We start from the raw sequence: 27434 nt of genomic DNA, 5'->3' as shown, positions 1-27434 counted from the left end.
TTATAACATGACTAATATGTTAATGTTTTGCATAATTGAACATGTATACCCTAATATAAATTTCTTAATGTTTCAGGAAGGGGAGAGGCAAGATAGGCAGAAAGAAAATTTGAAACATTTTTTTTCTTTAAAAAAAATACAAATTTGTGACTTTAAAAATTATATGTAAAGACAATTTTAACATTCCTTTTTTTCTCAGTATTTTTTTCCAAATATCTGTAAAAATAGTTTTCAGGATTCATTTTTGCAAGACTTTGTATTCCAAATTTTTTCTCCCTCCTTCTCTTCTTTTTCCCCTCTCCAAGACAGCAAGCAATCTGATATAGGTTAAACATGTGCAGTCCTTTTTTAAAATTTTTTAATGTTTTTTTTATTATTATAGCTTTTTATTTACAAAATATATGCATGGATAATTTTATAGCATTGACAATTGCCAAGCCTTTTGTTTCAATTTTTCCCCTCCTTCCCCCCACTTCCCTCCCCCAGATGGCAGGTTAACCAATACATGTTAAATATGTTAAAGTATAATTTAAATACAATATATGTATACATGTCCGAACAGTTATTTTGCTATACAAAAAGGATTGGACTTTGAAATAGTGTACAATTAGCCTGTGGAGGAAAAAAAAAATGCAGGTGGACAAAAATAGGGGTATTGAGAATTCTATGTAGTGGTTCATAGTCGTCTCCGAGAGTTCTTTCGGTGGGTATAGAAGGTTCAGTTCATTACTGCTCTATTGGAGTTGATTTGGCTCATCTCATTGTTGGAGAGGGCCTCATCCATCAGAATTGATCATCATATAGTATTTTTGTTGAAGTATATAATGATCTCCTGGTCCTGCTCATTTCACTCAGCATCAGTTCATGTAAGTCTCACCAGGGTTTTCTGAAATCATCCTGCTGGTCATTTCTTACAGAACAATAATATTCCATAATATTCATACACCACAATTTATTCAGCCATTCTCCAATTGATGGGCTCCCACTCAGTTTCCAGTTTCTGGCCACTACAAAGAGGGATGTCACAAACATTCTTGCACATACTCGTCCCTTTCCCTTCTTTAAAATCTCCTTGGGATCTAAGCCCAGTGGTAACACTGCTGGATCAAAAGGTATGTACAGTTTGATAACTTTTTGAGCATAGTTCCAAATTGCTCTCCAGAATGGCTGGGTGTATTCACAATTCCACCAACAATGTATCAGTGTCCCTGTTTTCCCACATTCCCTCCAACATTCTGCATTATCTTTCCCTGTCATTCTAGCCAATCTGACAAGTGTGTAGTGGTATCTCAGAGTTGTCTTAATTTGCATTTCTCTGATTAATAATGACTTGGAGCATCTTTGGCTAGAAATAGTTTCAATTTCTTCGTCTGAGAATTGTCTGTTCATATCCTTTGACCATTTATCAATTGGAGAATGGCTTTATTTCTTACAAATTAGAATCAATTCACTATATATTTTGGAAATGAGGCCTTTATCAGAAACTTTGACTGTAAAAATGTTTTCCCAGTTTATTGTTTCCCTGCTAATCTTGTCTGCATTAGTTTTGTTTGTACAAAAACTTTTCAATTTGATATAATAAAAATTTTCTATTTTGTGATCAATAATGATCTAGTTCTTCTTTGGTCATAAATTCCTTCTTCTTCCACAGGTCTGAGAGGTAAACTATCCTATGTTCCTCTAATTTATTTATAATCTCATTCTTTATGCTTAAATCATGAACCCATTTTGACCTTATCTCGGTGTACAGTGTTAAGTGTGGGTCAATGCCCAGTTTCTATGTGCAGTCCTTTTAAATGCAGTCCTTTTAAACATAGTTCCATATCTATCACAAGAAAAATTAGACCAAAAGGGGGAAAAAACACAAGAAAGAAAAAGCAAACAAAAACTATACTTCAATCCACATTCAGTCTCCATAGTTCTCTCTTTTGATATCGAGACATATTTTTGTTGGAAGTGCCTTGAATCACTGCATTGTTGACAAGAGCCAAGTTCACTATAGTTAATCATCACAAAATATTGTTAACCTTATACTTTAACATATTTAACATGTATTGGTTAACCTGCCATCTGGGGAAAGAGGTGGGGGAAAGGAGGGGAAAAGTTGAAACAAAAGGTTTTACAATTGTCAATGCTGGAAAATTACCTATGCATAAATTTTTTGTAAAAATTAATTAAATTAATTAATAAAAAACCCAAAATATTGTTAATTATGTACAGTGTTCTTTTGGTTCTGCTTGCTTCACTTAGCATCAGTTCATGGAAATCTTTTCAGGCTTTTCTGAAATCAATATGCTCATTATTTCTTATGAACAATAATATTTATCACATTTATAAACCATAACTTATTCAGCCATTCCCCAAGTGATGGACATCTATTCAATTTCCAGTTCCTTGCCATAACAGAAAGAGCTGCTACTTTTTTGTACATTTTCATTTTTAAAATAAAATGTTAAATTCCAGATTTTTCTCTATTCCCCCCAAAAAAAACTGGTAAGCAACTTGATATAGATCATGTAAAACATTTTTATATTAGTCATGAAAGAAAAAATAGAATTTAAAAAAGTTATGAAAAATGGCATGAAAATGATATGTTTTCTTCTGTATTCAGACTTCTTTAGTTTTTCCTTTGAATGTGGAAAGCATTTTCTATTATGAATATTTTGGAACTGTAATAGTTGATCACAGCATGATCCTGTTGTTACTGTATGCAGTTTTCTCTTGGTTCTACTCACTTCGCTCATTATCAGTTCATGGAAGTCTTTCCAGGCTTTTCTGAAATCCACCTCCTTATCATTTCTTGTAACACAACACTATTATATTACATTCATATACCACAACTTCTCTTTTTTAATTTTTAAAAACTAAAGCTTTTTATTTTCAAAACATGTGCATAGATAATTTTCAACATTCATTCCTGCAAAACCTTGTGTTCCAATTTTTTTTCCTTCCCTTCCTCCCACCAGCCCCCCAGATGGCAAGTAATTTAATATGTTAGACGTGCAATTCTTCTATACATATTTCCACAATTATCATGGTACCACAATTTCATTCCCCAACTGATGGACATCCTCTCAACTTCTAATTCTTTGTCACCCCAAAAAGAGCTGTCATAGATATTCTTGTACATTTATATCCCTTTCCTTTTTTTGCAATGCCTTTAACAAATAGACATGCATGTGGTATTGCTAGATCACATAGTATACACAGTTTGATTGCCCTTTGGGTATAGGAACTCAATTTTTTTTTTAAGAAAATGAATGTTAAAAATTGTCTTTACATGCAACTAGAAATAAAATTCCCAACACATTAATTTTTCCACGTGGGCAGACAGAATCTGATTCTCATACCTTCTTTGAATTGTTTAAGTCTTCACCTCTGCAGAATTCAGTCATTCTACAACCTATTATTTGACCTATTGAATAGAGGTCTAAGCCTTTAAGTGACTTATGCAAGGTCACAGAGGTAGTGATGCATGAGGACAGAAGATGACAGCCTTCCCAGCTTCCATTTTGGGGGCCTTTGCACAGGATTATTTTGGCTTGTGATTGGATTCTATATATTGTATTTTGAATTCTTACCATCATTTCATTTTCCTCTCCAGGGAGATGTCTACAGTTTGGCTTCAAGTTGGACAATGTGGCAACCAGATAGCTCAGGAGTTGTGGCACACCTTAGGCCTCGTGGATGGGTCCTGTAGAAAAATAGATAGGTAATATGGTTCCTGAAACAACTCTAGTCTACTCCTTCAGTTTATATACCTGTGACCTGGCTAGCAGGTATTGTATAGCTCCATTTTCCCATCAGTTCAGGCCTGATTTCCATCAGGGGTTTTCTAGTGAAATTTAAGATTTTTCCTCATATATACGCATTACCTTTGAATATTCAAGTGATGATCTAACATTTTCATTATTGGTTTTTTCCTTCATCACACCTCACTTAATTCATTTTTCATATCCACTTCATTGTTAATCAATTTTTATTGTGGTCTATTTTGGGAGTCTGGTGCAACACACAGGAACCCCTTCCCAGAATTATGTTAAGCACATAAAGTAAAATACATAAAATTACAAAAGGAAGCCAATTATGTTGAAATGTATTTGTTTGTGTGTGTGTATAAAACCAAATAGGAATTCTTAACCTGGAATTTATAAACCTATCATGGATTGACAGTTAGAGAATTTTTAGAAAAGCATTAACTTCTATAATGGAGTTTTAACTTTAGCTCTTTGTGTGTAATGAACAAACCAGCCACTTGGTAGTTAGAATCCTACAGCTAATAGCCACAAATTGAAAAAAATACAATTCTTTTGGAAACCATAATTAAGAAACCTTTAATAACTGAGTATGTTTCCACTTCTGTCAAGTAATTCTGTTCTTGGACTCAAGATGAAAAATTCTCTCCACTTCCAGATAGAAAGGGGTCAAGAGAGCAGATTGAAGCATTTTTTTTCTTTTTCTTTTTTTTTTCCTTTTTCCAGAACATGTGTAATGGGAAAATATGTTTTTCATGACTTCTACGTGTAATGAGTTCTGTATTTTTTGCTTTCTCAAGGGGTAAGGAGAGAGAAATTTGAGAACTGAAAATAAAACTAAGTTAAATTGAAAAGTTTTTTAAACTCTCTCTCTCTGAAAATAATAATTTTATCTTTTCAGGATTGTGTCATTTATGCCTATTTATAAGATACTTCACTGGACATATCTTTATTTTTTGGTTTCCAATTCCTGCCTTCCTTGTCTTTTTTACATTGGGTCTCCCTATCTCACCCAGTATGGTGTCCAATTTATAGGCCATACTATAATATTGTTGGGCACAGAAGCTTTTACCTGCTCTATTTTTTTTTTTTACCTAAGTCAGTTTACGCTTTTTTAAGGTAGCCCTCCACTCTTGGGGCTTCACTATCCACTGTGACAGCTTGTCAGCTTTAGTCCTTCTGCAGCTGAAAGTTCAGCTTCTCAGAGATTCTAGGAACATACTACTTCATTTGGCCAAATTCCATTTTCTTAGAAAAGGATGTAAGAGAGAAGATATAGTCAGTCAATAAACATCTATTAAACAGCTACTATGTGTTAGGCACATAATTTCAGCATCTTTATATAGCATTTTCTTCTGCTAGAGTCCTTTTTGACATCATCCTGGTAGCAGGGGGTTACTGACTAGTGACATCAAACTTAAGATTCAATTCGATTTAATAAAATAAGTATTTGTTAAGCTCCTACCACATGCTAAAATATGTAAATACAAAATGGAACAAAATGGGTTTTTTTGGTGCTAACAATTAAGGGGCTAAAGAAAGGTCTCCAATAGAAAGAGACATTTGATCAAAGCAGAGCCTTGACTAGAGAGAAAGATCCCAGAGAGTGAGAAGGGAGTGCTTCCCAAAAGTACAAATTTAGGAAGAACAGGAAGAAATTACAGAAAGGAAGATTTTAGCCTGACATAAGAAAAAAAGCTTCCTAATTATTGGGACTGTATAAAAAGGAGGGGTGCAGCTTAACTTTTTCTTTGTTTCAAGGGAGATTTAAAAGATTGGAGAAAGATAGATTCAGAAAAGAACAAGGTATAAAAAACCCAAGAAGTACCAATAAAACTTTTGTTTTCAAAAAAGGCAATCTAAAACCAAAAATAACCAAATGAAATTGTAAATGAAGTAACCACATTCTGAAGTCACATAAAGCTGGGAGACTGCAGACACTTCCTTTTCACCGAGTTTATTTTTCTTTCAGGAACCCCTTCTGCTCTCGGGATGGAAAGCTCAGTGCTGTCTGTGTGGACAGTGAATCCAAAGTGATAAAGAAAATGCAGAAACAAATGAAGAAAGGGTAAGGGACCCAACTACCAGTCCTCCTCTGAGGAACCTGACTCAAATATGTGGCAATTAGAACAACTGTGGGGTTGGCTTTTTGCTGACTGTTCTTTGTTACTAAGCAAAGTCCAATTTGGGAGTGGTGTATATTCAAAATGACAAGGATATAAACAAAGAAGGAATCAGTAGAACTTGTTTTTTTTAAAAAGTAATTTCCAAACCTTTGGAATGATATCCTTCTATTTGAATTTATCTTTATTTCATCCTTGATTGAGTACATGTATGGACAGAAATGGACATGAGCTGGTGAAGTATTTAAGAACAAAAAAATAAAATTGGACAACCCAGGTGGTACCTTTGTAACCCTGAGATTTTAAAAGAAATAGAGGAAAGCTTCTAGAATGTTAAGTAGATTTTCTATGAAAAAACACAGGCAATAGTTGCACAGGATGCCAGGTACTAAGAGTAACATCATTACTCATGAAAAAGCTCCATATACTTATGAGAACTTGAGACTGAAGTGACTTTGCTAAATATGAGAAAAATTCCTTTGGATAAATATGTTCTAATTTGAGAAATTAATTTCTCTGGAGAATGCTATAGATCCTTAGCATATATCCAGAATTCAACAAAGCATTTGACACAGTCCCTTGCAAAATCCATGCAGACAAGATGGAAGAATGTGGACTGTTAGATTCAAAACTGAACTGGACCTTAAGTAATGATGATGATGTTGATGACAGTCACATAAATACAGTGCAAAACATTTTCCTCACAAAATCCCATGGGGGAAATATTGCAAGTATTATTATTCTAATTTTGCAGATGAGACCCCTGAAGCTCAGAGACTTAAGTGACTTGTCCACGGAGACACAATTAACAAAGGTCACAGCCAGTATTAAAATATCTTCTGACTCCCATATCAAAATGGCAGTCCAAGTCACTCTGAAGGAAGGTCTCCAATGCATTGCTCCACTTATTTCCTCTGTGCTTGTTCTATTCAACATATTGACAAAAGCAAGGTTACAGAGCCAAGAATGTTGGGGTGAATAAACATGACAGAATTTAGTAGAATTCAATGTTGAGTTTTGACAGTAGAGCCAAGAATAGGGTGTTGAGTAAACAGAGGATGGAGGCAAATGGGGTAGGGTTGGGCACAGACTGGCGTGTCTAGACGATATCTTTGTATAAACCATTAGTATGTTATGACAGTTAGAAAAATGAATATGGTCAGATTTAACTGATATAGTATCAAAAAATGAAAGCCATAATTATTTTGGTATACTTTGGCCTTGGTCAGACATCAGGAGTTTTGTATTCAGTTCTAGTTGCCATATTGTAGAAAGGGAAGCTAGTTGTTATATGTCCAAAGGTAGGTGACAAAGATTGGTAAGAGGATGAGAAATGAGGGAAACTAGAAATTATGCTTTTTGAATGAACTAAAGCTTGGAAAAGAAAAGACTTAAGGAGATATATTAGATATTTTCAAGTACTTGAAGAGCTGCCATGTTGAAGAGAGATAAGATTTTTCTTTGATTCAAAAGTAAGGTAGAAGGGTGAAGAGGAGAAGTGAATTACAAAGAGGGGAAGCAGATTTTTGTTTGATATAAACAAAGACTTAACTGTTAGACTCATCCAAAAATAAATTGGCCTGTATCAAAAGGGTTTCATCCATTTTGGATGACAACTTATTCAGGAATGTTCTATTTTTTGTTTATTCTCAATTCTGGGATATTCTTAGAGATGAGTTGTGTTAGATCAAAGTTTCTTAATCTGGTATATGTTGGCTCTGAAGGAGTCTATGAACTTTCATTATAATAGATTTTCTTTTGTAATCTTATTTATTTCAGGCATTTTATTTATGCATTCTTTTGAGAGGAGTCTATAGGCTTTACCAGACTGCCATAGAGATCCATGATATACAAAAAGGTTAAGACCCCCTGTCTCAGGTGAATGTGGAGGGGTCTGAAATTCTTCGATTCATACTAATTTAGCAATAGCTATTTTTATGTTTTGAGGTTGATTACTGAAAATTTGATTTTATACTCTGTTCAATCTTTTATTGTGAGGACTTGTGAAAAAAAGTCACTTAATTATAAAATTAATCTCTTTTAAAGAACACAGTGAATATCTGAAATCTGTCTAAAAACTGAAAGGAATTTGTGGTAGTTGGTGATATGTAACGTGCTCTCCTGGTAGTTACAATTACTAGTCTGTCCTAGACCCACCAGAGTACCTTTGACCACTGTCCTTTGCAGTGTGAGCTCTACCCGGCTCGCCTCCTCTGAGGCCTTCTAAGGTCTCTGGCCACAATCTCTTGAATCTATAGCTTAGTAACCGGTAGCGCACTCAAGAACAACCACATGTAATCTTAAAAGCCTTTATTATACCTACTCACATAATGCCCTAACTGATGCCCTGACTTGTTGGTTCCCTGGTGAACACCTGGTCAGAAGACCCATGTGTTCACTACCAAAATCCTTACCTCTTTCGGCTACCCATCTTGGCTTGGCCACCCAGGCTAGGAGCCAGGGTGAACAGCAGGAGGTTAAAGAGGGTGGTTGCTGCCTGCAGTGGGCTTACATAGGGCCTGTGAGGTCACACACACAGCCAATCAGCGAGAGAGTCACCCATTACGAAACTATCTCAATATGGCCAGGATCCCGCCCAAGGGCAGTCCTAATATCCACAGAAATCACTTCCGGGCCTCAATCTCCCGATGCACTGTGTCCGCCCATTTAAAGGGCCCTTACAATTCCCTTTCTCTTGTTTTGCGGGAACCGCACATCTCACCAAGCTAAACTTTTAGCACCAGCTATAGTTCACTTGATCCATGAGATGACAGTGTTATGCCCAAGGAGGAACAAAGCAGCAGATCAGTAAACAGAAGTATGACAATAAGAACCAGGCTCAACAGTGGCCCAAGTGTTCAACCCATTCATCAAAGTCATACTCGAGATAATAAGCCAAAGAGGTTGGATGCCAATGAGGTAGGATGTCAACACTGAGGTGGGAAGTCAACAAGGTAAAACATCACAATTCTAGTTAACAAATATCAGTAGGTAGGTTGTCACAATTCTAGTTACATTTATCACAGTTCTAGACCAATTCTAGTTTCTTACAATTTTCTGTTGCACTTTTCACACTCCTAGAACAATTCTAGCTTATCACAATTCTCAATTGCACTTGTCACAATCCTAGAACAATTCTAGTTTATCACAATTCTCAATTGCACTTTTCACAATTCTAGAGCAATTCTAGCTTATCACAATTCTCAATTGCACTTGTCACAATCCTAGAACAATTCTAGTTTATCACAATTCTCAATTGCACTTTTCACAATTCTAGAACAATTCTAGCTTATCACAATTCTCTATTGCACTTTTCACAATCCTAGAGCAATTCTAGCTTATCACAATTCTCTATTGCACTTTTCACAATTCTAGAACAATTCTAGTTTCACAGGTGCACATAAGCAGTCATGTCCAGTAACATTGTCTCAATAACAATGGCAGGTGGGTGTGTTGGTTTTTCACCCACTAATTTAAAAGCATAGTCCTTCAATAGAAAGCATAGGGCAAAGCCTCTTCCCAGGCCACCATATGGCAAGTGGCCACGGGAGAAGCAAGCAGGCCCATTGTCCATTTACAGTCTTTATATTGCGTATCACCCAAAACAGTCCATTTCAGCTGCAACACTGGAACCGTGTCTGCTGTCTCTGGTGTCACGGTCAGGAGGGGCATCGCTGCCATCAGCGTCTGAAGGGCTGCGGACATCTGGCTGGTCTCTCTGGACTGTTGTCTGGTCCTTCTCTTGGATCCCCAGGTTACAAATGTCTCTGGTGGGGATGAACTCTGCTGCTGGATCTGCACCTAGGAAGGAATGTCCCTGGGGCCCAACTTGGGCCTTTCCAAATGCCATCCAGGCCTTTCCACATCACAGTGGAAACAAAGTTGTTGTCAAAAAGATTAACAAGTCAGACAAAAGTCAGTCTGTCACTTAGCTGCACTTTCTGTGTATGCCCGAAGTGCATTGCTAAGGTAAAATGCAAAGAATTTAAAAATGTAAAACCAAAATAATTTAAAAGTGTAAAACCGAAATAGATTAAAAATATAAAACCAAAATAACTTTAAAATGTAAAATCAAAATACTTTGAAGATGTAAAATCAAAAGTGTTTAAAAATGTAAAATCAAAATTTAAAATTGTAAGCAATCACATATCCCAAAATTCCCTTCTCTTGTTTAGAAGAGAAGATCTTGGGGATAGTCTGTGCAGTAATGACTTTACTAGAACACTCGGCTATATCCCTGAATTCTTTTGCCTAAAAATCAAAGTTTGAATTTCTGATACCGAATTGTACTCCAGGAGTGTGAATCAATAAATCTGATATTACTTTTCCTCCTGGGTCAAAGATCACACACTGTCTATTTATTCTAGTGATTAAAACAACAATTTTCCAACCCATTCTAAACATAAACACTGTTTTATAAGTACCCGTAGGGGGTTGGGAAATCAAGCTCACCTGTGGAAGTGGAAAATCCACGAGGTAAGAAAAGAGGAGTTTCAACTCTCCAAAGACGATCCTAGCAGTTTTATAAGTATAAAACTCCACTCTCTCTAACTGCAAGGTCTTATCCCTGTAAGGTTTCTTAGAAATTAACTGAACTGTATTTTCAAAACTTTTCTGATTATACTCAATACCCCACAATTCTTTTTTGCCTTGGGGCATAAAGCCTACTCCTGTCCTTTGAAATGAAGACACAGGAGTTTTGAATGGATTAATGGGCAGTGCTGATGGTATTATCGCCCTTCCTTTTCCTCCTCCCCCTTCTCCCTTGGCCCAAGAAGGTGAGGCAGAGGGAAGAAGAATTGGAAAATTCCCCAAAGGCTGATTTAAAATCAAACCTGAGCTTTGCACATAAAAAGAACTAAACTTCTTCTCAATGGAAGAGTAATGGATAAATTCCTTAAAACAACAATGCAGAAGGTAAACCAACAAAATGCTAAGAAGAATTTCTACAACTGAAGTCCATGTGGTTCGTTTATTTCCTTCCTTAGTTTCAGCCACTGGTTTGAACTCTTCCTGTTCTATCTGTAGTAACCTAGCTTTTTCTTCTTTCTCTAGCTCCATCTGTAGTTTAACCTGCAATTCCAGCAACTCTTGCTGTGGCATTTTATACTCTATACTGTCATACATACGCATTAGCTCTAGGTTGCTCCCTCTCCGAGCTATATCTAATAGGTGTGGGGATAGCCTTTGTGGAGCTTGATTACAAGCTTCCTGCTGTTCTTCAGTGGTGATCTTTGTTAAAAGATCTTCCATCTGGCTCTTTAACCTCTTGATATAAGCATTATGTTCAGCTGTGTCCTTGAGTCTGATCCCAGAGTTACCTGGGTCCATATTGCTTCTCTGTCTTCCCTCCTAAGTGGCGTTTCTACCGGATCTTTCAGAATCTTAATTCTGAATATTAAATATTTTCAAAACCTGATAATTCCTGATGCGTGCCCCACGTTGGGCGCCATTTGTAACGTGCTCTCCTGGTAGTTACAATTACTAGTCTGTCCTAGACCCACCAGAGTACCTTTGACCACTGTCCTTTGCAGTGTGAGCTCTACCCGGCTCGCCTCCTCTGAGGCCTTCTAAGGTCTCTGGCCACAATCTCTTGAATCTATAGCTTAGTAACCGGTAGCGCACTCAAGAACAACCACATGTAATCTTAAAAGCCTTTATTATACCTACTCACATAATGCCCTAACTGATGCCCTGACTTGTTGGTTCCCTGGTGAACACCTGGTCAGAAGACCCATGTGTTCACTACCAAAATCCTTACCTCTTTCGGCTACCCATCTTGGCTTGGCCACCCAGGCTAGGAGCCAGGGTGAACAGCAGGAGGTTAAAGAGGGCGGTTGCTGCCTGCAGTGGGCTTACATAGGGCCTGTGAGGTCACACACACAGCCAATCAGCGAGAGAGTCACCCATTACGAAACTATCTCAATATGGCCAGGATCCCGCCCAAGGGCAGTCCTAATATCCACAGAAATCACTTCCGGGCCTCAATCTCCCGATGCACTGTGTCCGCCCATTTAAAGGGCCCTTACAGTGATAGTACATAAATTTATTGGTGAAGTATTTAGTTCAAATTAATAAATATAATATATATGTGTGTATATATATATGTATATAAATATAAGATATAACTTCAAAACAACTATAGGGGGAAAAAAAACCCTCTTCATAATTGTCAAAAAAATAGTTCTAGGCTGAAAAATGTGAGTCCATCTCTTTTTCTGCCAAAGATACGGCAACTGTAGCTTAGAAAGAAATGTAGTGAATTTGGAGCCAGAAGATATATATAAATAGTAGTTCTATTGCTTACACTCAGTGTGATCTTTTTATTTAATCTTTCTGAGCCTCAGCTTCCCTCTAATGTTCTCTTATTCAGCTTTCTTGGGATCTCTGGGAGCAGCCTTCATTTCAGTTCAGTGTAATCACCACAAGTGCAGCCAGGGGTTAAAGTCCAAATCCTTTATTATCTCTTTAAAAGTCTTGTCTCCTTTCCTGGAGCTTGGTTAGCTTTCTTAGAAGCCTATCTCTCTCCTTGGTTCTAAGAGCTTGAGCTCCTACCGTCAGTCCTTTATGTTCTCTGCCTCTGCCAGCTTGTTGAGGTCCTCCTGAATGTGATTTGGTTTCCGTGGGGGAGGCAGGAGGACTGCCACCATGGTCTCTGTCTTCCAGTTCTGATTGTGACTGAGTTTGTCTGAGCTTATATGCTCTCTTATCATAGTTGTGAAACTTGTGGAACTATATTAAGTACTAAGTACATATATTGAACTAGAGAACTATTAATAAGCATCATGCTAAATTAGGTAATTTTTGTCTCAATTCCACTGACTTAACACCTTGTAAGAATCCTTTGTTTCAAGTTCAGAGTTCTGGCCCATAATACTTCCCCATCTGTAAAATCAAGATGTTAGGCTTAATGAACTCTGAAGTTTCTTTCCAGATATAAATCTTTTAGTATCATGTATAACAGAAAGGTAGAGTAGATCATAGTACAAAAGTAAAACTCTCTGAGAAGTTGTTGTAAGTAGGTAAATCAAGTTCATGCTAAGATTGCAAATAACTATCACTGGAAGTCAGCAAAGAGACTTAAATCTTAAGCATTTAGTTTTCTTTTATGTCCAAAGTATTTCAATCACCTAGTCATTTTTATTTAAGTTTTGCTCTAAACTGTATATGGTTAATGGTTTCTCATGACTAACCATCTTACTAAATAATTATATTTATTATTTCAATAAAGGATAATTGAATGCATAAGTATGTTCTCCTCATTATTTTATTTGATCCTAACAACAGTGTGAAGAAGGAACACTTTTCTATAGTTGAAAAAATTAAGAAACAGTTGATTTTCCTAAGATTAGGCAGTTACAACATAGAAATCTAGAATCACAGTGAATGAATAAAAAATCACTTAAATTTTTATTCAAAATGCTTGGTTAAGCACTGAACAATATAAATAGAAAAGCAAGATAATTCCTACTCCCAAAGAATTCATATTCTAATAGGGGAAAAACAGCATATATAGAAAGTTTCAGCTGCAAGTAAGATGTAAAGACTCAGAAATCCTTAGTAGAATATGTCATCAAAATAGACAATATTATATCTTCTTTAGTGTTATTTCCATTGATGAAGCCAGAACCCTAAAGGGTTATCAAGAACAACCCTTCTTTTTATAAATGAAGAGAAACTGAAGGCAGACAGGTTGGACTCATTTGTACAAGTCTACTTAACTGGGGCTTGAACCCATATCTCCTAATTATAATTTTAGTGTTCTCTTAAAAAATTGTCAATCACAATCATTCATCAATCACAGGGTATAGTAACTGATGAATCTCATGAAAAAGCTAACTGATGTAGCTGAATTCTAAGTGATCTTTCCCCCTGAATCTTACTATATTACATTTATAAAGAAAGTCTACATTTAGGACCATATGGTTATATATTCCAGGCTTTCCAAATCCAAAGGGTCTATTTACCCAGTTTATAAGGTTATTTTCAGTTTAGACCTTTGGATCTGAACCTTGCAAACCCAAATCTGTAAACCATGGCAAATGCCACAGGTTTATTGTTATGATCATGTTTTTATTCCATAGCATAGTAAGAAAGACAATGGATTTGGTTTAAACTCCAGGTGGCATTATCTATGTGACTTTGGACAAATAAATAAATAAATCACTTAATCTTTCTGGGTCTCATTTCTTCATTTGTAAAATGAACGGTTGGGTTTAGAAGTCCTCAGAGGGAGGATCCTTTCAGTTTTACCTCTATGGTCCCATGATCCTTTTTGCCCCAAGTTCTTATTCAGTTAATTGGAGAAAATCCTGTAAAAGGATACTCATTGTCTGACAGGTGCTAATTTCTCTTTTGACTTGTGCCACAAATTTTAAGAGTAATGCTTTCCTAGAAAGGATAACAAATTAAAGTCATAATTAAGAGATAGAAGCAGTTTTTCAACATAATAACTAAAGCTATCAAGCAGATTCCTTGTGTGGCTAATTACTAGGTGTCTTCCCCAATACAGGTTATGGTCCAGCCTTTCTGACAAGCCTCTCAGTTTCAACAATGCTTTTTTTTTTTTTTTTTTTTTTTTAATTTTCAGTTTATTCAGAGAATCGAATCTAATAGTTGGAAAACAGGGAAGAGGAAAGAACTGGGCTTGTGGTAAGTAAGACTAACTATTTAGCACTTACTTTTGTTGTTTGTTTTGTCCAGACTTGATCTAATATTTTCAACAGTAGCTACATGACCCGTTCCAAAGTCTACTTTCTCAGAGAGTTGAATTTTAGAAACAGAGAGAGGCTGGAGGTTAAGTGCCTTGCTCACACAGCTTCTATTTATGAGAGGAATTTCTTAGTGGCTCCAGTGCTGGCTCTCTCATCATCCCATCAGACTTCTTCTCTAGACATTTATTTATGCATATAGTGAGAACTTGCTTAGTTCTTGAATATTTTTATTTTTTATTTTTTAATTTTTATTTACTCACTTTTTTACTATTTCCCGTATAGGACACTCTTATCTCCCATCACAATTAGCTACTTGTAAGCCTAGGAACAGCTTAGAAACCTTTAGGTTTCTGATCTTGACTTTAGAGAGCTTATTTTAGATGAAAAGTTAGGAGTTCCATTACAATCTCTCAGAGTTCTCAATCAGAAAAACTTCTAAGATTTAGACATTGGTTGGAATAACTTAAATTTATTTTTATATTTATCTGTAGTTCATTCCTGACATCTTAGAGGTTGAAAGATAATTCAGGTTGCTGATAGCATTTGCATAGGTATATATTATAGTATTTTTGGAGACACTTTGGGAAAGAGACTTTTATTGGTACTTACCTCAGTCCTTAAGTAGGTTTGGGCACTGGGGTCATCCACTCTACAATTGGTCTTCTGCTCTGTGAGGCCTGGGCAGCAGAACTCCAGGCTCTGCCACAAATCAGTTTTAACTACTCTTCCTGCTTTAGCTGGTAGCTCCAAGACTGCTAGCTCTTTGATTGCTTAATTTAATTCCACTTCTTCCTCTCTGGTATCAGATCTTTGGTATATCTGTTCTGAGATTGCCAGTCTTTTATACAAATTCCTTAGGGTGTGCCCCAAGTGGCTTTGGTTGATTTGAGAAGAAATACTGGCTTTGTTCACAGTCAGTTCTGATTCAGTCTAAAAGTATTCTAACCCCCCAAAGGAAATAACTTGCAGGTGGATGGGATAATCCCAGGGACCTGCCCTTTCACTGTCCTTCATTCCCACTGCCCAAATGGTTTTCTCACCCAGATCTCTTAGCACCCCTTATTTCCCTTAAAACTTTCCCTTAAAACTCCCTTACTTTCTTGACTCTTACTTTCTAGCAAATCTTTCTTGGTTCCTCTAGCTGGTTCCTCCTAAATATTTACCTTATGTTTATTTTATAAATATTTTTACGTACCAAGTATCAGTTTTGCCTTTGTATTCCTAGCCCCTAGTAGAGTAACTATGGTCGTTCAGTCATTTCTGACTTTTTGTGACCCCATTTGAGGGGTTTTTGTTTTGTTTTGGTTTGGTTTGGTTTTTTTGGTACTAGAGAGATTTGCCATTTACTTCTAAAGCTAATTTTTTCAGATGGGGAAACTGAGGTTAAATGACTTGCCCAGGATCACATAGCCTGAGGCTGGCCTTGAACTCAGGTGTTCCTGATTCCAGACCACTGTACCATCTAACTGGTCCAGTAGAGTTATCTAGCACATCCCTAAAGAAATGCAGTTTGAATGATTCCTTTTCTTTGGATTCCCCCCACCCCCAATACTTTGCACAATAGGAGATTAGTAAATGCTGCTGATTAAATAACAGATACCTGCTCTGCCTTTGTGTGTGTGTGTGTGTGTGTGTGTGTGTGATTTACTCTTCACCGTGTGTGGAGCAAGTATGAAGTAAGGATATGGTGAAGAACTTACAGCAATGTTAAATTCCTTTTCTGTATTCTATCTTTAGGTCTCTGTGACCTGCATAGGTATGTTCACTGTTTAGGCTACTAATTGCTTAGATTTTTTGATGACATTTATGTCTGTCCAGGCTATCGATGTTTGGGCTACTAATTGTTTAGTTTTTGAGATATATGATAACATTTATGTCTGTCCAGGCTATCAATGTTTAGAGGACTAATTAATGTATGGTTCTTCCCTGAACTGGAGAATCTGTTTTTTTTGACATGAATGATAACATTCAACTAACTAGTGGGGAAGGGGAGGGCACCTATCCCTTAATGTTCCCCAAACTCATGATGTAATCCTTTTGCAATTAAACCTATAAAAACTGTATATCTTCCCTTAGTTCTTTAGCCCTTCCACCGTGAATTTTCTTTCTTTCCCTCCTCACGGTGGAATTGCTCATTCTCATGAGAATTTGTTAAATAAACAACTTTTTTGCTTTTTACTTCGAGAGGTCTCTGAGAAGTCATTTTTGGATAGGATTTTCTTTTTTTTTTTTTAATTTATTTAGAATTTTCCCCACAGTATATATGCATGAGCAATTTTTTTTTATAACATTATCCCTTGTATTCATTTTTCCAAATTATCCCCCCCCCTCTCCACTCCCTCCCCCACGATGACAGGTAATCCCATACATTTTACATGTGTTACAATATAACCTAGATACAATATATGTGTGTAAATACCATTTTCTTGTTGCACACTAAGTATTAGATTCCAAAGGTATAAGTAACCTGGGTAGATAGACAGTAGTGCTAACAGTTTACATTCACTTCCCAGTGTTCCTTCTCTGGGTGTAGTTATTTCTGTCCATCATTGATCAACTGGAAGTGAGTTGGCTCTTCTTTCCACTTCCATCAGAATACATCCTCATACAGCATTGAAGTGTATAGTGATCTTCTGGTTCTGCTCGTTTCACTCAGCATCAGTTGATGTAAGTCTCTCCAAGCCTCTCTGTATTCCTCCTGCTGGTCATTTCTTACAGAGCAATAATATTCCATAAACTTCATGTACCATAATTTACCCAACCATCCTCCAATTGATGGACATCCATTCATCTTCCAGTTTCTAGCTACAAGAAAAAGAGCTGCCACAAACATTTTGGCACATACAGGTCCCTTTCCCCTCTTTAGTATTTCTTTGGGATATAAGCCCAATAGTAGCACTGCTGGATCAAAGGGTATGCACAGTTTGATAACTTTTTGGGCATAGTTCCAAATTGCTCTCCAGAATGGCTGGATTCTTTCACAACTTGTATAGGATTTTCTATCCCTCACAACCAGATAGAAACTCCTTAATTTTCCTTTATCTCCCACAATATTTTCCATTCCTCACCTGAGTAACCCTGGGGAAAATCCACCTTCAGATTTTCCTGCTAATGCTGTAAAGCTGCTGTGAAGGTCCTTACAAGAAAGTCATACAAAGAATGAAACTGATTTCACCTACTCTAAATTAATGGCCACCAGGTGGATAATGGTCCTGGGTCTTTACCCCTGTTGGTTTCTTACTACACTTGCTTCACAAAGGATTTACTATTATTGGCTCCTTATCTTTCTCCCCACCCTCAACTCTGACTTTATCTTCTGACCTCAGGCTCCAACTGTATCCCGATTCTCCACACATGCCGCATGACCGGGGCTCCCAATTCACTGAGGATTGAGACCTTGAGGACACTTCCTCCGTTCTTCCCTCTTTTTAAAACCTTTCTTTCATTTTCTCCTCCTTATACTTGACTAGGCTACTAATCCCTGCCCATGTCCTATCTGCTTTGCCCTTCCTTTTGCTTCTTCCTGAACTTTGTTCCAACAGAGATTCTTCTTTAGATGTATAGATCAATTGATCAGTCAACCAGGATTATTTAATGACCTAATAGAGGCAAGGCACAGAGTTCAGCCCTGGGGAAGTAAAAACAAAGAATGAAACAATCCTTACAAGAAACTTACAAAATTTTCAGGTTCTCTTTCCTTTCCACTTAAAAAATTCTCAGTTCTAAGCCTAAAAATAACACATCACAAAAAAGTGATCCCTTTGACTATTAAAAACAAACAAACAAACAAACCCATACACTTTGCCATTCTACTTTTCCCTTCCCTTCACTTCTAAGTTTCTTGTACAATTAACCCACCATCAATATCTCTGCTAGTAGATAGATTACTGAACCTGTTCTTAAAAATCAACAGCAATTTATTTTGAAAATCCACAAATCCTTTATTAACTGGATTCCTTTCTAATCTCTATGCAGTTTTCATCATTGTTGTTCACCACCACCTCCTATAGGATACACCAGATTTGTTCTGTTTTTTTTTTTTTTTTTTTTTTTTTTTTGTTGTTGTTGTTGTTGTTGTTGTTGTTGAAGCAATTGGGGTTAAGTGACTTGCCCAGCGTCACACAGCTAGGAAGTGTTAAGTGTCTGTGACCAGATTTGAATTTAGGTTCTTCTGACTTCAGGGCTGGTGCTCTATCTACTGCGCCACCTAGCTGCCTCCCCCATTTTTTTAACTTCAGGAATATCACATTCTCCTGGTTCTCCTTCTTCCTCCTAATTGTTCCTTTTCTATCTTCTTACATAGTTTTTTATTCTCTTCCTTACCTCATAATATGGGTAAGGAAGCTCACTCCATTCTCTTCCTTAGAAAGTTTATTCATTTATGGTTTTAATTGTCTCCTCCATATTACCGGCACTAAAGGTACTAAGACGTGAAGGGAGAGGGATTAAAAATAGACAACTTGAGTGACAGCTAGTTGATGTAGGGGACAGAGCACCAGCCCTGAAGTTCAAACCTGGCCCTCAGACACTTAACACTAACTGGTTGTGTGACTCTGGACAAGTCGCTTAATCCCAATTGCCTCAGCAAAAACAAAAACAAAAAACAAAACAAAAACAAACAAAAACCCTTGAGAAATAAAGTTAGAGGCACAATGGGGAAAAAAGAGAGATACAGACTCCTTCCTTCCCTCCCCCACAAAGGAATAGAGTGACGCAAGGCTATTCATAGACATTATAAAGCAGTAGAGCACTTTAACGTTTATATAGTATTTTTTTTCTTGCAACTGCGTGGTCTATTTATTATAAGTATTATAATCCATATTTAACAGATAGAGAAACCGAGTTTCAAAGAGATTAATTAAGTTTCCTGTTGTCCCAGAGCTACTAAGGGGCAGAATTGGGATTTAAAACCGGTCTCCCGGATTCCTTCTATACTGCCTCTCACCGTGATTGATTTGGTGGTCTTTTAAGATATTCCCTCTTCCAAAGTTTGTGTTCTCAGAACAGTAGGAAAAAGAGGAATAATTGTCTCTTGGTATTTATTCCGTAAGCAAAGAAACTATACCATGAGCTACAGCTTTCCCCCAAAATGTCAGCAGGGGCACATGGCCCGAACTTGTAATGCTTCCCGGATTCAGGAAGGGAATCCCGGCCTAGCCATGAGAAGTAAAGCTCCGCCCCTCACACCTGAGGCCCCGGGGGAGGTGGCTGTCAAGAGCAGACTTGGCCAGTCAAAGAGAACTGCCTCAAAGAGAGGTCAGTTGTCCAAACTCGGACAAGAGAGAGTAAACTCGAAGGCCCTGACTGGGAAAGCTGCTAAGATGGGCGATGGATGAACCGGCCTCCCCGCACTAGTGGAGAAGGAGCCAAACACGTCCGGCTCTGGGGAGCTCAGAATGCTGCTGATCCGCCCCGGCTGTTCTGCTTGTCTTTGGTTACCAGAAAAGGTGGTTGCTGAATGAAAGATGCTGTGGTCCACAGGTGGGGTGTGTGTGGGTGGTGTGTGTGTGTGTGTGTGTGTGTGTGTGTGTGTGTGTGTGTGTGTGTGTGTGTGTGTGTGTGTGAGAGAGAGAGAGAGAGAGAGAGAGAGAGAGAGAGAGAGAGAGAGAGAGAGAGAGAGAGAGAGAGAGAGACAGAGAGAGACAGAGAGAGAGACAGAGAGAGACAGAGAGACAGAGAGAGAGACAGAGACAGAGACAGAGAGAGAGACAGAGACAGAGAGAGAAGAACCGGGTAGGTAGCTCCTTCCTCACAGTGGCTGAAAGTTAAGTCTTTTGGTGTGAGTGGATGTGGTTCTTAGCTCTGACTGGGTTTAGTTGAGGGGGCTGTGTTGTGCAATTCTAGAATTACAGATCTAGAGACTGCATCTGTATAGAGAAGTTATTAGTAGTCTATATATATGGGCATAGAAATGACTAAGGAACTTGTCACATTATAAGGGAAAGAAATCTTTATTGAGAATGTATGAAAGATTAACTTAGTAAGTTTCCCCTTTTATTACTATTTAGAAGTGATAACCTCACAAGGGTTATCTAAACTTTAAACCTTGTGCTGAGAAGTCATGTGCAAATAATAATAATAATAATAATAATAATAATTAATAATAATAATAATAATTCCTTCAGTCTCATTAATATAATTTGTAAAAGTGCTTTCCCAGGCATTATCTCATTTGCTTATAGGAGGAAGGAAAACTATAAAGTTAACTGGACAAATATTTCCTTTTTTTTCAGGTGATGAAACAGATTCAGAGGCAAAGGGTTTGATTCAAGGAATCTTGGCTAGTAAATGACAGTTAGACCCAAATCTTCTAGCCCCTAATCTAGTATTATTTCTACCACATCCCACATATAGTGGGATAGAATGCTCTGTTGGAATTTGTACAATTTAAGTTTTATTTAGCTTCCATTGCTAAAGTAAGGTGTGATTTTAGACAACTTATTTCTCTGAATCTGCAGATGACTTAGGACCCACCAACTCATAAAATAACAGCATTTTTTTGTTACACACCAGTGACACTTTTATTAAATACCACCATATTTTGTAGCATCTCTTTTGCCCCTTCTTTCTTCACAAACCCAACCCTTCCCTCATCATTTTCTTTCTCTCCTTTTATTATGATTTCTTTATAATCCACCTCCTAAAGTTGAAATTGTTTTATTTGTGGCTATTCCCTAACAAACTTTCTTTCTAGCTGCTTTCACTATGGTTTTTTTTTTTTTTTTTTTTACTGAAAAACCCTGGATTTTGGCTTTGATGTTCCCAGGAATTTTCTATCTGGTGTTTTCAGATTGGGATCAGTAGATTCTTTCTATTTTATTTTGCCCTTTGGTTATATTGGTTGGGCATCATTCTTTTATGATATCTTTAAATATGATATCTAACTTTTTTATTTTGTCATGATTTTCAGGAAACCTCATGATTTTTACATGATTTCGTCTTACTGTTTAACAGGTCACTTGTTTTTTGATGAAGAACGTATAAAGTACCTAGCATTTTTTCCTCTAATATTTTGACTTTGTTCTCATATGTCTTGTCTTATATGGGACCATTTAATTCTCTTTGCTTCATTTTAAAATTTCTTTAAGAGAGTTCACTACTTTGGTAAAGTTTTATACATTCTGTTCTAATTTATTTATATCCTTTCCAAATTTTTCCTTGAAAGTGTAAACTTTATTTTGTGGCTCTTGTAAAATTTCTTGCAGAGATCTGTAGAGTTTTGGGGGCCAAGCCACTCTTTTATCTGAAGTTCTATTTGCATTTGCCTTGGAGTTACTCTTTTCTTCTAGACTTACCTCTTGGACTTTCCTTAACATTTAGTATTTCTTCTGTCTTCTGTATTTTCTTCTGTTTACTTATTTCTCTATGCTCAGTTTCTGGACTAAGACTTTGTGTTAGAGTCAGTCTCTGCCCCCCTTTCTCCTTCTCTTCCTCCATTCTTGGATGGAATGAGAAGGCCTTATTTGTCACTTTCTCCTCTGTGGTCTGAATGCTTCCATTGCTAAAATTTTGGAAAAGGAAGATGAAAGTGGATCCTGGCTTCTGACTTAGTTCCTGTGTCTTCCTCCTCTCTTGGTGACTCAAAGCAACAGTGTGAAGTCTGAGGGGGTGACAATGGTGGTAGAACAATCTACAGGCTTTCAGATGGGATTGCTTGGAAGATATAGCCCCCAGGATATTTTGGTTTGGACCCTAATCCCTCTGATATTGGCTATTGTAAATGGTTTATTTCAAGGCTACAACAAGCCTTTGAACAGTGAAGAAAGCCTTCTCTACAAGACAATGGAGAGACTTCGGAAGGAAGTGGAACTTCGAGACTGTTACAGTGGGACCGTGCTTTTCCACAGCCTGAGTGGGGGCACAGGAGCAGGTATTTAATGGGAGAGGAGAAGGGATCTAGCTAGATTATTATCCTTATGTTTTGAATTTGACATTGTCTTTTAAATTAGGGTTTACAAAGTATTCATTTAGCTTCCCCCCCCCCTCCCAGTTTGTTTTTTTTTTTTTTCCTTTTTCTACTGGGTTTTGTAATTCAGATAAACTAACACTAGGTGATGAAGGTGCCTAAACAGTTAGAGGTCTCCAAGGTGTGCTTTCCCCCCAAAAAAAAATTATCACATTTCCCCCACTCCATTATGCTTTGTTTCATGATCTGCTATGAATTCATTGCCAAACAAATCTCCAGTTGTGGCCAAATTCCTGGCTGAAGAATTCATTATCATTCGACCAGACTACTGGCACGATGAGCCAGGCTATCCTTGGAAAGCAGAGAAAACCTGGACTGTATTCAAAGCTGTTCCATCTTAATAGATGGAGTTAGAACTTTCTTTCTTGCTGACCTTGCCTTTAAGAATCCAGAGCCACTTCCATGCCACAATGAGGCATCAGAGTATAAGACAGTGAATGATAACAGCATAGAAGATTGCTAATAAATGGACCCAAAGAAAGGACTGGATTGCCTTTGAGAAATGATACATTGTTTTTAATAGCCTCAAGCTTTTACATGATATTAAGGTTCATCTAGTGCACTTTAGTGTTCTTCTACTGGTGGCTGCTGGTTCCCTGGCCTTTAAAAAACTCAAATTGAGTGGGCCAAAGAGGAACAGGAGAGGTATGTGATGGGGTTGCAATATATTACCCATAATGAGTGGGGCAGGAGAAAGTACTAAGGGGATAATCAGAGAGATGTCAGACAAGAAATGAAGATGGGTTATCATGGAGCAAGATCACTGATGTCCTATTTGTGTCTTCTAAAGCTTCTTAATTCTTGTTTGTAACACTGCTTTCTTCCTTTTTAAAAAAATTAATTTTTGCTAATTTTTTTCATTCCTTTGTTTCTGAACATATCACTCCCTCCCACTCCTATCCAGCAAGCCAACTCTTATAACTAAAAATAAAAGAAGGAGGAAGAAAAAAGTAGTTTAGGAAAATGAATTTACACACCAACCCAGTTTGACATTATATGCAGTATTTTACATCAATAACCTGCCACTTCTGCAAAAAGAGGAAAATGTATTTCCTCATGTCTTCAGGGTTAAGCTTAATCATTATAATTACACAGATTATATAACTTTATAACATACCCTAAACCAGGGGTCCTCAAATTACGGCCCTCGGGCCAGATGCAGCCCGCTGAGGACGTTTATGTGGCCCGAAGGGTTATGACAAAATCAGACTGGAAGTGACATTCAACCTAAACTCGAGTTAGCAACACACACTTCCGGCACTGGGCTAGGGCATCGGAGACAGAGTGTGAGGCGCTCCAACAGTCTGAGGGACAGTGAACTGGCCCCCTATTTAAAGAGTTTGAGGACCATTGCCCTAAACCTTCCTTGGGGGCTATTCTAGTTCTTTAAAACTTTTAGTAGTTTCACCTGGTATCAAGGATCACTTCGAATTGGACCACACAGCTTTCTTCCTTTCTTTTTTCCTTTCATCTTTTCCCCCCCTCCTGTCTTTCTTTCTTGCTACCCTCTTTTCCTCTTTCCCTCCCTTCCTCCCTCCTTTCTTCCCTTACCTTCTTCTTTTTGCCCAGAAACCCTCTGGGTTTTCCCTTCCCAGATTGATTTTTTTTTGTTTGTTTCTGTTGTCTTATTTCTTACCTATCACTGGGTGTTGCCCGAGTCAAACTGAAACTTGTTAAACACTTTGTCCCCATTTCAGCCAGTACCACCTCCAGTTATCCTGATCAGTATCTGACTACTGGGCCCAAATGGATAAGAAAATAAGGCAGGTGATTTTGCACAGCCCCATCTCACTTAAATCCAATGCATTTGCAAGTAATGAATCACTTTCCTGATGTCTTGGTCCTCTGTGAGAAGAAAGGACAGATAACAATAGCTATACTAACATAATGTTATCTATAATTGCTTTCTGCTAGTTCCCAAGAAAAGTTTTGGGTTTCTTTTCATATATTCTTGCTCTACTTGTAGCACTCTTGTCACCTCTATCTTTAACTTTCTACTATCAGTAAAAAAAAAAAAAAAAAAGAAAGAAAAATATTCACCTATATATATTCTGAATTATTCCTCTGTGACTTGCCTGCCCATTTTTAATAAGGATACCACTCTTTTGCACAAGAAGCATCATAAAGTGAGAAAAGTCTTAGTCTAGAATCAAAAGACCTGGATTCAAATTGTCATCCTATCATTGTGTACTAGGTGACCATAGGAAAGTCATTTAAGAGATAATATTTTTTGAACTAGCTCTCTCATGGGGTTATTGTGAAAATTAAATAGGATCATTCAAAGCCCTTCAAATCTTATACTATTATAGCGAGATAATCAATTGTAATTATCTCTTTCATACCACAGGAATCATACCTACATTAAAATATTTTTAAAAATAATATTTTATTTTCCCAATTGCAAAGACAAGTTTTATTATTAATTTTTTAAAATTTTGAATTCCAGATTTTCTCCCTCTCTCCTCTCCTTCCCTCCTCTCTGAAATGATAAGCAATTTGATATACATACCTACATTTAAAAAGTTTGTTTATTCATTTCTACTTGGAATATACCTTTGATTTAGTCAATACTTAAATATTAAATTTCCTGAACATATAGAGAGATGTTCTGATCTGTGGATTCTGGAATGGGTACCCTGCTTTAAAATTTTTTGCTTTAATGCATGATTAAAAAATCATGTGATTATAAAAATCACAGAAGCCAGATTAAGCTGTTCAGATCTGACTGTAGAGATCACCATGTTTTAATGAATCTCTCCCTGTACCTATAATTAACAACAATTTATGTGAAAACTGTCCAATCCCCTCTTTCATCCATGTCTAACTCCAGCTCTGTCATTCCTTCCATTGTGTCCTCTAGAATTCTTGTTCCACAGTGGGCAGTTTTTTGGTCCAGGACCTTTCTCTTATACTCTTTTTATCTATTAGTTGTCCCAGAGCCAAGAGGGAATCCCTGATTTAGAGAATTCCTTGTGGTGTGGATCCACCCCTGGGCTGGGTCAAGCAGTTCCTTTGGGACTTCACTGCTCATCAGACATGTCTGCAAACTCCAGCACAGCTCTCACTTGGAAACACTGGGTGTCTCCTGGGTTTTCGTGCTCATAGGGTTCCAAGTAGTCTGCTCAATCTATATGATTTCTCCCAAATATAGGAAAGAATGGATGCAATAGGGACACAAACAACAAAGCTGTGCCTTTATGGCCTTGCATCAAAGCAGGTAGAAGACTCAGGCCAATGGGGCTCTTCCTCTCTTTAGGGCATGGGGGCTGTCACCTCCTCCCTCAGACAGAGCCAGGCTGGAAAGAGTCCGAGGTCCGATGACTGGAGCTTTCTGCAGCATGCTCACTTCTGACTCAGAAACTGGCAAAAAGCCTTTTCCATCCTGAAAGAGCTTGTAGCTGGCTCCGAAGCCTTGCTGGGGATTGCAGCAAACTGAACACCTTGCAGGTCTGGGGTGTGGGCACATGCCCACGAGGTTTGGGTTTCCATTGGTCAGTTCCTTCTTATGTCATTTGATGGCAGCAACAAATAGAGGTGGATACAGAGACTAAACTCCCCAAATCACCTTTCCTGTTTTTCTGTAAATGTGTAACTTATTTTTTTTCCCCCACTTAGGTCTTGGCTCTCATCTCTGTGAGGAAATCCGAGATGAGTATCCTTTAGGACAGATTCTCTCCGTAGCAGTGGCTCCTTACCAGACTGGAGAGTGCCCTCTTCAACATTACAATATTCTGTTGTGCCTTTCTTGGCTTCAGAGGTAACCTCATTAACCATCTGAAGAAATGGAGCTGTAGGCAAATCCCCATGGAAGGAAGTAATGGTGCAGTTTTTTTTGTTCCAAAACTCTTTTTTACCCAAGAACAGAGTACTAAACTTGGAAGTGGAAGACTCTTGGATTCTAGTCTCAGTTCTAGCATTGATAATGTAATACCAGAGAAACTGAGGCAAGACAGAGATTTGTTTTTGATCTTTAATGTGGGAGAGTTTAGACTAGCCAGCTCATGGGACTCTTGTCCAAAGTATTTCAGCCCGAGGAATTGAGGCAGGGAACTTATATAGGGTTTTAGCTAATTAGTTTGCAAGCAGGATGCAGAAGCTGAGAAGGCAATTAGTCTAACATTTTGCAGCTGTTATTATCTTTATTTCAGAGAAAGAACAGGGAGAGAGGAGTGAACTTTGTATTTACAGCTTTTGGATTGTGGCTCAGGCCCTGTCAGACAAGAGAGGAGGACCATTCTTTGATAGATAGGGGCTAAAACTTAAGTTTTAGGTAGGTATACTACAAGATAGCATAATTCTATTCTAGGGTAGTTTAGAATGGAGACATAGTGGCAGGTACCTGGATATTGTTTTTTTTTTTTTTTTTTTTTTTTTTTTAATCTTTCATTGTCACAATACTACGTAGAACTCAATTTCTAGTCCTAATGGCAAGGAAAGGGGAGGGGAACAGCGCCCGACAATAAATTGATGATTCTATGTAAATCACTTCATCTTTTTGTTCCTCTATTTCTCTAGTTATAAAATGAAAATAGCAATACTGATATTTGGTCACAAAAGTGAGGATTAATACTAATATTCATTCATTACAAACATTTAAAATATGAGATGCCATAGAAATTGGTGATGTTGATTATAGTCTTTTGGAGTAATATTTTATCTTTATAGCTTTTAAAAAATATGTTATTTTAAGCTGCAAAGTTGTTTTTGGTTCATGGTTCATGAATACTTAATTCATTCTAAACCTTGAACTTGCTAACCTGGTCTACTTTAGGCCTAATCTATAATAATAGGACAGCAGAATGGTTGTGCTAAAGGTAGACATAGTAAAAGTCAAAAAGAGCAGATTTAGTGGTAAAGACACAGAGTTCTACTTTGA

General features: G+C 37.4%; 1 protein-coding gene across 7 annotated transcripts in view; it reads left to right on the top strand.

The window, feature by feature from the left end:
• LOC141566768 (tubulin delta chain-like) overlaps positions 1-27434 on the top strand; it is a 118132-nt gene that overhangs the window by 33674 nt on the left and 57024 nt on the right. For 6 of the 7 annotated variants that reach the window (XM_074260448.1, XM_074311849.1, XM_074312005.1 and 3 more), the window contains 5 exons: positions 3605-3712; positions 5728-5823; positions 14469-14530; positions 22328-22462; positions 26174-26315. In XM_074260448.1, coding sequence (XP_074116549.1) covers positions 3609-3712; positions 5728-5823; positions 14469-14530; positions 22328-22462; positions 26174-26315 — 539 coding nt within the window. In that variant the 5' untranslated portion in view covers positions 3605-3608. Of the gene's footprint in view, positions 1-3604; positions 3780-5727; positions 5824-14468; positions 14531-22327; positions 22463-26173; positions 26316-27434 lie in introns of those variants that run through there. The other variant, XM_074260286.1, reaches the window with a different exon arrangement.

The sequence above is a fragment of the Sminthopsis crassicaudata genome, chromosome 1, assembly GCF_048593235.1.
Source record: "Sminthopsis crassicaudata isolate SCR6 chromosome 1, ASM4859323v1, whole genome shotgun sequence".
Taxonomy (NCBI): domain Eukaryota; kingdom Metazoa; phylum Chordata; class Mammalia; order Dasyuromorphia; family Dasyuridae; genus Sminthopsis; species Sminthopsis crassicaudata.
This window is presented reverse-complemented; position numbering and strand designations above follow the sequence as displayed.